The 10,600-nt window shown below is 61.0% G+C and overlaps 1 protein-coding gene across 1 annotated transcript; it reads right to left on the bottom strand.

Annotated features, from left to right (window-relative positions):
- Positions 1-5,752: 5,752 nt before the first annotated feature.
- Positions 5,753-7,857, bottom strand: HES1 (hes family bHLH transcription factor 1). The gene is made up of 4 exons (XM_054835885.1): positions 7,564-7,857; positions 7,384-7,479; positions 7,204-7,291; positions 5,753-6,490 (listed from the first exon to the last, which is right to left on the bottom strand). The coding sequence occupies exons 1-4, from the start codon at positions 7,669-7,671 to the stop codon at positions 6,006-6,008; spliced, it is 777 nt and encodes a 258-aa protein (XP_054691860.1). The 5' UTR covers positions 7,672-7,857; the 3' UTR covers positions 5,753-6,005.
- Positions 7,858-10,600: the final 2,743 nt, after the last annotated feature.

Below are 10,600 nucleotides of genomic sequence, written 5' to 3' on the forward strand. Positions count from 1 at the left end.
AGTGGAAGGGCTTGCCCGATGCATCATCATCCCAAAGCTCCCCCATCCCCTTCCAGGCTCGTCATCTCCTCCAGCACCCACCACGATGCAGCCCTGAAGGATGTCCCTGGTCTCTCCTACGTAGCCAGGAAGGGCTCCAGTACTGCTCTGCATTTACATGTTGCAGTCAAACCCCTGAGTGCAACAGGCCATTTGCTCTCCCCCACCATAAACTGGATTCATTTCACTGCTGGGACAAAGGCAGGTTGTCTTCCAGGTCTGGAGCTGAGCCTGTTGCTGATGGAGGTGGGGATGGGGCTCAGCCTGGTGCTGGAGCTGCAAACAAAGCCAAATGTTCCCCGAGCCCAGCAGGATCAGCCTGTTTTGGTCCTGCTTTATACTAGTTGTTAGGCTCAGTGAGGATGCTGCTGGGCTGCGGTGAGCTCAGGCCCAGAACTGGCTCCCCTGTTTGGCAGATGCCCTATGTGTGTCGGCGCTGCCAAAAGAGATGGGGGTTTATCTGTGTCTGGGGTGCAGCAGGGCTGCGGGAGCGAGAGCCAGGCAAGATACGTAACTGTGAGGTTCGGCATGTGTCTCTACATCCTGCTCCCTCTCTTGGTACAAACACTGTCCAGATTTCCAACGTCAGAGGGAGAGACACCAGCCAGATTGTTTTACGGTTTCAAGAACTCATAATGTTTTCCAGAGAACAGAGCTGCAGCCCATCTTCTGCAGCAGGAAGAGCTGCGGCAGCCTCCAGTCATTGCCAACAGCCCTCTGACATCCTCGGCAGCCAAAAAAGCCGACAAAATGTAGGGCGTCCCTCGAAACGGCTCTTGCGAGGCACCTTGGTGTGCCCATATCCAGAGTGGTTGATGCCATCCCAGTCCCTGAGGACCCAAAGCAGAGAGCAGCCTCCTGGTGCTCCCACAGCTCCTCGGTAGGAGTCTCCCTTGCAGGGCAGGCACGGTCACCGGTGGTCCCTGTGCGGGCATGGCTGGGCTGTGTGATGGGAGCCGACAGCCCGGGGATGGCATGGGACCCTCCTTGGGGGGGTTAAGGACCCAGCTGAGGCCCTGCTCCAGGGGCAATTTTAGGGATGACTTTTGGCGAGGTGCTAAGCAGCAGCAGGCTGGACTGGCGTCAGGCTGTGTTTCCTCGGGGGGGGTTGGGGGGGAGGACACAAAGGGAGACATGGCTTCTCAGAGAGTGACAGGGTGATGACCCTGCCCTGGCTCCCAGCCCCTGGGCCACCGTGTGTCCCAGTCCCACAGCAAGGCTGAGTCCCAGCCCCTGCTCCAGCAGAGCGGCCTGAGCCACGCTGGTGTGCTGGCAGGCTCGTTACAGCATGTCTGCTTTTAATTAAGCGGGACATTGCTTTTGTACAGCTGAACCTCTCAGGAGTTCGGGTACGGAGCCTTCGCCCCTGCAGCCAGGCTCCTGCTGCCCCCCCCGTGCGGCAGACAGCAAGCCAGGGGAGCGGGGGCCAGAGGCTTTGGGAGCATGTGCTGGGGTGGCGCGTCCCACCCGTGCGGGGTGCTGGCTGTGCCCCCAGTGCGGCAGGGCACGGCGTAGGCTGTCCCATGCCCTGCCACGGGTGTTTGGTTTCCTCAGGCCCGAAGGCAGAGCCCAGGGCTCTTGTGCTGGGCAGATAAGAGTTAACGCCCCAGCAGTTGTGCTGAGCTGGCTTTATTGGCAATAAACCCTGGCTAGAAACAGCTTCCTAATCATCACAGATTACAGGTAGCCCTACCTCACAGCTGTCCTTCAGCAACAGCACCTCTGCCCTGCACTGCCGCCCCTGCGCCCCCCTCAGCAAACACCCTGGGGGCAGCCCCCCCCAGCCCTGCACCCCTCCGGTGTCACGCAGCCCCCGTGCCACCCTCGCTGCAGTGCTGGCAGGCAGGACACGTGCCCCCAGCCTGCTGCCCGTACTCACCGCAGGTGCCAGCCCAGGGCTGAGCCACAGCTGTGTATGAGAAGAGCGAACCAGAGCCTGCGTGGGTCAATCACTATCCTCGGACACTTGCAAGGCACCGTGACGGGGAGCTGGTACCCCTGGGGCACGGCTCTGGCATGGCTGTGCTTTGGGGACAGCTCTGCCAGGGCAGAGGACATCAGAAATCGCTCCTGCTGCAGGGGCTGGAAGGGGAGAAGCTTGCCCCGGCTCAGCCGGGAATGCCGTTCCCAGTTCCCAGCACCAGCTGATGGCGTGGCCGGCCACAAATGTTTAATGAACAGGAGCAGAGTCATTTGTCTGGGCTGACCCCCCCAGGAAGTCTGCACTCCGCAAAACAAACCAGGCTTTTGTTTGACTTGTTTTAAGTAAAACACATGTCACCCCTGTAAATCACCGGTCCCCTTCCCCACCCTGCCCCGGGGGCAGCGGCAGAGCAAAGGCGGGGTGCTAGCCTTGAGGTGCTGGCACAAACCCGGGTCACAGGCTCCCCGGATCTGGGCAGGATCTGGCCCCACCGTGGGGCTGGAGGTGGCTGCACACCCTAGCCAGGAGCCACAGGGCTGGAGCAGCGCAGTCCCCGCAGCAAGCAGCCATCCCCAACCTGCTTCCACACCCGCGGCACGCAGCCTCCAGGGAGGCTTGCAGTGCTGGTCCTGGGGGAGCCTTGCCCAGGCATCCCCAGACCGCCCGCCTCGCTCCCCCCAAGTCCCAGCCCGGCTGCCAGGCTGATTTTTCACCATCCCCACGCTCCCCGCGGGCCGGACGCCTGGATCCCAGCCCAAGGTCAGTCGGTGGCCACGGGCCCCTGGCGCGAGCGAGGACGATGGCTTGGGACAGCCGGCCGAGGGGCTGCGCTGCCGAAGGGCCGGGTCTCGTCCGAGGCGTGCGGGCGGCATGCAGCGGCGGGCTGCCGGCATTCGGCCTCGCCGCCTGCCAGCGGGGGCCAGAGCAGGCTCGTGTGCCGGCGGCGGCGTGCTCCCTCCCGCGCTCCCCGCGCCGCCTGGCAGCCCGCCACCGCGCCGGGGGTTCGCTCCTTTCTCACGACCTCTCAGGTTCCTGAGCTCATCTGGGAGCTATTCATTTCCTGCCAGAAAACAGCCTTGCCTGCTAAAAAAACCACCTTGGCCGCAGAGCGGCCCAGGGCTTGGTACAAGGGCTCTCCCGGCTTAAATCATAAAGCTCCGGCTGTCTGGCTGGAATCAAAGGCAGGGCAGGCGGTAGGGGGGTGTGTGTGCACGCGGAGGCCCGTGCCATATGGTAGCACTTAAGAGCCAAGGAGGAAGCGAGGAGGGGTTTTTGCACCGCTCGTGAGGAGTGTGGGAAAAGTTAATTGACTTTAATGACAGGTTTCCCGGGACAGCAGCAGCGGCCGATGGAAGGGAGCTGCAGGGATGCGAGGGGCAGCTGGGGATGCCAGCCCTGCGTGGGTGGGTGGCATGGCAGGGTGGAAAGCCTCCTGCCCGCAGGCTCCCATGCAGGTGTGCTCCAGGCAGGGATGGAGCGCTGCTCCCTCCGGGCTACAAACACACACATCTGATTGTGGCAAACTATTTACAAGCCCAAGAGTGATAATCTGAGGGACAGAACTGGCTCCAGCCCTCCCCGGGGTCCTCTCAGTTGGCAGGCAGGGCTCACCAGGCTCTCCAGGGAAGACAACAAGAGCTGCATCCCATCCAGCAGCACTGAGTCCAGTTCATTTTCCTACCTGTCCTGCACAGCCCCGTGCACGGCCACAGCCAAATAAGAGGCCACCATTGAGTTGCTCAGCCCTGTCCCTCTCTCGGCACCCCCGTCCCTCCCTTGCCCGCTCATCCTACAGCACCAGTTTGAAAGCACTTGCTGCACCTGAAGGGCAACTCTGCACATAATGATCCGCAGACCCACAGCCTGCATTTGCAATCCCAATTTGTCACGGGCTTGGTGAATTGGCATCAAGAGCACAGCTCCTGGGAATTGCTCTGATCCGCTCAAAGCTCACAAACTCAAGCAGATCTCTCATGTCAACAGGCTGTGGGATAGAGTAAACACAGAAAGCTTTGGAGAAACCGGTCCAAGCATGGCATATCTGCTTTATACTAGGCTATTTAAACTCCATTAGCAAATAGGTTTGTCTTTTCTTTCACTCCCAGATCTGCTATGTGTCCTCCATTAGCCTGCAGCAAAGGTTTGTTTTTTTTTTTTCTAATGTGCTTTCCAAACCAACTGCTTCAGCAGAAAAGGAAGACTCTGCTAAGCTGGAACAGCCTCAGCTCTTACAGGTGATGCATTACTAGTCTGCATCAGCTCCAGGCAGGCAGTCCAGCAGCAGGAGCTGGTCTGATGGGATTCCCAGACAGGTCCTGCAAGCACTTCTCTGAACACAAGGTGGGCTCAGTCCTGCCCTCGATACCTCCAGCACAGAAAAGTGACACTCGGGCTAGTCAAAGGGAAGGTAGGCTCAGTCTGTAGGGCTACACAGCTGCCTAGAGACAGCAAATCAAATATTCCTAAGCCTGGCACACAATGTGGCTGCAAGATGCCACTGTGAGGGTGGCAACACAGGCCAGCAAAGGCACTGGGAGACAGAGGAGGGGAAGCTCTGCTGCATCACCCAGGGAGATCATCCCCATAGCCCCTTTTAAAGGGAGCCAATACTGGCTCCATCCTCATCAGTATGCCCTGCAGAGAGAGATCCTGGATGCATACCCCCACTCTCCCCCTCCAAAATCCATTCCAAGAAGTATTTTCAGATCAGGAAGCTGTGTTTGTATACAGGGAGAAGTGGGGAAAAGCTGGGGAGGGATTCAAACCCCAGCAGGTTTAATCTGTCTGGTCTCGCACTCTCCCCAGCTTTCATTTCCCCAACACCTGGATACAGTCAAGCACCTGGCTGATCCGGACAAAATCCGACAAGCTTTTGCAGCAGGATTTGGAAGGAATCCCCAGTGGATCCTGGCACAGTTTAAAGCTGTCCGCTTTGAGTTAGGACTTGTTAAGAAGGGCGATGCAAGCTGTAACCCGAGACTGCCGCTCACCTCTATCTAGGGCTTGCATCTTGCCTGGAAATGGGGCATGACCAAGTCGAAGGGGTCAGTTGCCGCTCACTGTTACAGAGACAGTCCACATAGCCCCACATCACTCCCCCAGACACATGTTTTCCATATAGCAGCAGAGGAAATGCCCAACTCTATCAAAAACACATGCAGAGCATTAATCATCAGGCAGAGCCTGGCTGGTGCTCAGGGCCAGAAACAGCTCTGTGCTTTTAAGTCCAGGTGGAGGTGGTGCCCAGCGCCTGCTGCAGCCTGTCAGCCAGGAGACAGGAGCACTCGTGTCAGGCTTGTCCTGCGGAGAGCCGCTGTTTTTGTAACACGAGAAGCTGGCAGGCACCGCTCTCTAAATCAACTGGCTGCAGTCATTCCCGACTTACACCACGGCCGGGAGCGGGCCCCTCTGGGTCCAGGGCAGGAGGCTCACCCGGGCAGCCTGGACCAGGAGCCAGGCTGTCGGGCTCTGTGCCGAATCCGTCTCGCTTTACCTGGGCTACTCCACTCCGTCAGCCAGAGGAGCCAGGAACAGAGCGGAGGTGCCTTCCTCAGCGTATTCACCAGCTCTGCAAACATAAGCTCTTTTTAACAAGTCTGATCAGTTGAGCTGCTCCCCAAGAAGCAGTAATTACATCTGCCCCGGGGCAGGGAGAGGGGACAGAGGGTCCGAGTGACAGCTCCAGCCTGGAGAGCAGGACAAGGCAGCCCTGGAGCAGCACAATCCACAGGCAGCCGAGCGCGAGCCAGGAGCTGGGCTCCCTCCTGTGCACACAAGCCAGCACTCCAATTTATCTCCAAAGGCCTTCCAAAATGGAAGAGACACTTTTATTTTAAGAGCATTCAAAAAAACCAAACCCCAATCTTTGGTGTCACATAAGGAAGGGGAGGGAAGGGAGAAAAAAGATCTCGTGTAAAACACGAAACACTGTTGAGGGAGTGCTATGGTACAAAGGCACAATCCAATATGAACATATAACCTATGTACAGCCGTGCCAGCAGCACGGGGTGCAGTGCTCAGTCCAGTCCGGTGCCTGTCACCCTCACCAGGGTCTCCAGACCGAGTCGGCTGTGCCAGGTGGCGGGCCGGGCGGCGAGGCAGCAGTGGCAGCAGCGGGTGGGCCACCGTACAGGGGCAGCACAGCGCCGCCGGGAGCAAAGGCAGTGCTGGGGATGAGGAAGGCGAATTGCCCATCGGAGGCTGGCAGCAGCTGGAAGCCGCCATATACCTTGGCTGCGTCGGCACCCGGCTTGCAGGGCATGCCCGGGAGCGGCCCCGCGCCACTGCCCGGCGGCACCAGGGGTGGCCCAAAGGCTGCAGCTGGTGGCAGTGGGGGCGGTGGGGGGGGCGCGGGGTAGTTCATGGCGTTGATCTGGGTCATGCAGCTGGCCAGGTGGCCCAGTAGCCGGGTGCGCACCTCGGTGTTGACGCCCTCGCAGGTGGAGAGGAACCGCGTCACCTCGTTCATGCACTCGCTGAAGCCAGCGCGGTACTTGCCCAGCACCGTGGGGTCTGTGCTCAGCGCAGCTGCGGGGGGGAAGAGAGGTGCACAGCGGTCAGCAGGCTCTGCAGGGGACTGGGGGTGCAGCCCACCAGCATTGCATCCTGCAGCCCCTCTGAACCAGGAATCCAGGCGGGGAGTGCAGCCCCTCTGGGAGCGTGTCTTGTGATCCCAGGTGCCGAGGGTCTGGATGGAGAGCATGGCCCCTCTGCTACCAAGTCCTCCAGCATCAGGGACCCAGGTGGGGAACAGACAACCCCCAAAAGTCCTCAAGTACTGGAGATCCAGTTCAGGAGCACAGCCTCCTCAGTTGCTCCTGTGCCTCTGGCGCCCCCAAAACAGATCGGGGTGTGGAGCACAGCTCTGCTGGTAGAGGGGACCTAAAACAAGACTGCAGCCCTCCCAGTGCCCTCCAGTACCGGGGATGCAGATGGACAGGAGAGTGCTACCCACAGCCACCCTGTACTGGAGATACAGGTACAGAGCATGGTGCCCCTCACTGTTCCACAGCACCAGGGATGCAGGTGGGGAGTGCTGTGTCCCCCATGGCCCCCCAGTACCCAGGATGCAGGTGAGGAGCCCGCTGACCCCCTGTGCCAGGGATACAGGTACAGAGCACAGTGACCCCCATCACCGCGGATACAGGTGCAGAGCCAGGTGCCCCCGTTACCCTCACTGCCAAGGATGCAGGCAGGGCCGTCCCAGCCCGCAACCCCCCCCGGTTCCCCCCGGGACTCACCGGTCATCTGGGCTCGCTGGAGGCTCCGCAGGTGCTTGACGGTCATCTCCAGGATGTCAGCCTTCTCCAGCTTGGAGTGCCGCGAGCTCTGCGGACACAAGCGGGGCTCAGACCGGCCCGGCAGCGCCGGAGCCCCCCGCGCCCCCCGCCCCGGCCCCCCCTCCCTCCCCCGCCGCTTACATCCTTCTTCAGCGCGTCCAGGATGAGCGTCTTCAGCTGCCCCAGGCTCTCGTTGATGCGCGCCCGCCGCCGCTTCTCCATGATGGGCTTGGAGGACTGCAAGAGAGGCGGCGGTCAGCGCCCGGCGCTGCTCCGTACGGCACTGCCCGGCCCGGCGCCACCCGGCCCGGCCGCCCTTACCTTCCGGTGCTCCGCCGCCGTCTTCGGCTTATCGGGCGTCGCGTTGACGCTGGCGGGGGTGGCGGCCACCGGCGAGGCGCTGTTCTTCTCCATCAGGTCGGCCGGCATCCTGCGCCGGCAGCGCCCGCCGCCGCGGAAGAGGCGCGGCAGCAGCAGCGGGGAGGGGGGGGGGGCCGGGGGCGGCGGGGTGGGCGCGCGCTCCAGGCCGGCGGTCGGCGGCGGGGCCGGCGGGACGCGGGTGCCGCGCGCCCTTGGCCGCCCCTACTTATAGCGCGCGCCGCACGCGCGCGGCTCGTGTGAAACGTCCCCCGCCGCCGTTCCCACACTCGCGCCCAGCCAATGGGCGCCGCCCGCACGCGGCCCCGCTCGTGGACGGCGCCCGCCCATTGGCTGGGCGCCGCGCGGCGGCCGGCGGCCAATGGCGCGGGGCGGGCGGGCGGGCGGCCGCGGTTAACCCCTTGGGCGCCGCCCGTGGCGGGGGGGGAGTGGGTGGGACGGGACGGACCTCGGCGGGGGGGGGGGGGGGGGGAGCGGCCCTCGGGGAGCGCCGCGCTAATTACCGGGTTAATTGGCGCCCGTGGCAGGCGCGGCCCCGCCCGCTCCCCTCAGGGGTCGCCGGCTGCCGGCCCCGGGGCGGGCTGCGCCGTGGGGGGCCGCAGCCCTCCGGGGTGACGGCCGGGACGCGGCGGCCCGGGCCCAGCTGCGGTGGCCGGAGCCCAGCGACCGCGTGCGGGGCCTGCCGCGCCCCCCCCCCCCCCCCCCCCGCAGTGGCCTGCGTCGTCCCGCCGCGCCTTCAGCGTCGCCTGGGTCTTCCCACGGCGGCCCGGGCCCTGCCCACACGCAGGTGGGCACCTGCGCTGCACTGGCGGCCCGGGCCCTGCCCGCAGGCTGGGCACCGCTCTGCAGAGCAGCGTGCGGCGGAGGGCAGGGGAGCGCGGTGGCACACGCGGGGCTGCGCGGAGCCGTTGTGGGTTACGCTCCCCGGCGCTCGCACGCGTCGGTGCGTGTGCTCACATCATCGGGGGAACGCGAAACCACAGGGTGGTGCCTGTCCCTCGGCCCGCGCTTCGGCTGCGACCTCCGGCTGGTTCGGACAGTCTGTGGGTTACTTTAAAAAAAAAAAGAAAAAGTATTTTGCCTGGGGACTTGAATCTTTTTTTCCCCCCTCTGCTTGACTGACTTTCTCACACTCCTGTTCCCATAGTCTGCCAGCTAAGCCTGAGTCATCCTGCCAAGAACTAGACCTGGCCTATTCAAAAATGTGCTCACCCGTTCTTTCTTTCTCTCAGTCTCTCTTTCTTTTCTTTCTTTTTTTTTTTTTTTTCTGAGTATACACAGCAATGTTTTTCCACCTCCTCCAGTACCTGATCTGCACCTGTACAGGGCCAATCCCACACGTATCACCTGATCTCGCCTTTTCAGAGACCGTGAGAAAAATAAAGTTTAAGAAAGAAGAGACATGTTTGCAGATCTCACTGGTGCAAAGCCCTCGTCTCTGCAGAGGCTTGCCTGCTGAGCCCTCAGAGTTTAAAAAAAGGAAAATAAATACAAGGGAGAGTGTCATGTTTAAAACTGCAGAAAAGTACAAATCCAGGCTTTCTTTCAGCTCCTTGATGGGGCCACAAGCCTTTTGATTTAAAAACAAAGAGCAGCCTTCACCGTGTAAGATTTAACTTCAGATGAGCAATATTTGACGTAAGCCTCGATTAGCCAGACATTCGGACAAACTCGAGCGAGGAAAAGCTCGAGGCAGCACTGGGGAAGTCATTATCGAAAAGCCTTTTCTCAGGCGCCTTTATGGGGAAATCAGAGACAACCGATGAGCATGAAAACTGCAATACATTTCTGGAGAGCCTAAAAAGTTCTCTGGCGGACCAATATTTTTTCTAGTGCTGATATTTGGATCTGTTTGCGGGGAGGGGGACGGGAGAAGACAGGTCATCACAGTTACTGAGCTGGTGTTCTCCCTGCTGTGGGGATCTCAGGAAACGTGGAGCTGGGCACCGGGTCCATCCCGGGCTGGAGCGTGAACAGGCTGTCATTACGTCCATGTTTACGGTAGCCGCAGAGCTGCTAGCTGTCTCTAATGCCGGCAGCAGGTCCGTGTCCCTGGGGGAGGAGAGCGGGGCAGGCAGCGAGGACAGGCTGTCTTTAGGGGCTGCCAGCGCTCGCCCACGCCCAGGACCCAGGAACTGCGTGGCAGCAGCAGCCCCCCTTGCCTGCGCTCCTGCCCTGCTGAGCCCAGCCCCTGCCCGCTGCAGAGCCCGTGGGGAGGGGTTTGCTTTTGGGGCGTGCGAGGAGCCAGGCTGTGGGGCACTGGGTCTGCGAAAGCGTTGGCTTCTGCGGGGGCTTCCTGGAGCCCCGCACAGGGCAGCGGGGAGGCAGTGACACTGGTGTCCCTGTTCCACATCTCCTCTGCCACCGGCCTGCCGCTGTGAAATGTCTTACACATGTGAGGGTTGTGATCCCCAAGTGGAAGCATGTATACGTGTGAATTCCCTGGGGATCAGGAGAGGAAGGGGAGGATTTACATGGAAGGATGTCTCTGGAAATGAAGTGGCTGAGGCCAAATTTAGGCTGGAAGGAGGCGGTGAAGGGGTTTGTAACCGTGGGGGGAGACACCTGAAAGAGATCCTCTGGGCTTCTCCAGCCCTGTCTTTGCTTATGAAAGAGGTGTCAAGGGGGAAATAAAGCCCAAAGATAAGGGGCTGCCCCAGAGACTGGGGTGTCCTTTGTCCCGTAGTCCTCCAGCAATGTTTTTTTCTTTGCTCGGGCAGTAATCTTGGGTTACAAATTGGGAATTGTCCAAAACAGATCTGGGAAGAACCTTTAGACAGCGCATTAGGGCATTGCTGACTGGCAGAACATCTTGGAGGAAAAATGTGTTGGCAAGAAAATTTAGACTAGCCCTGGGCACGGACCCAGGGGTGGGAAGGTGGAAGAGAACAGAATGCTGCTGCTGGTGTGGCACGCAGGAGGTGAGGAGGGCTGGCTGTGCCTGCTCCCTGGTCCTTCAGGAAGCAGCCAAGATGAGGAA

Source organism: Grus americana, chromosome 9, assembly GCF_028858705.1.
Source record: "Grus americana isolate bGruAme1 chromosome 9, bGruAme1.mat, whole genome shotgun sequence".
NCBI lineage: Eukaryota > Metazoa > Chordata > Aves > Gruiformes > Gruidae > Grus > Grus americana.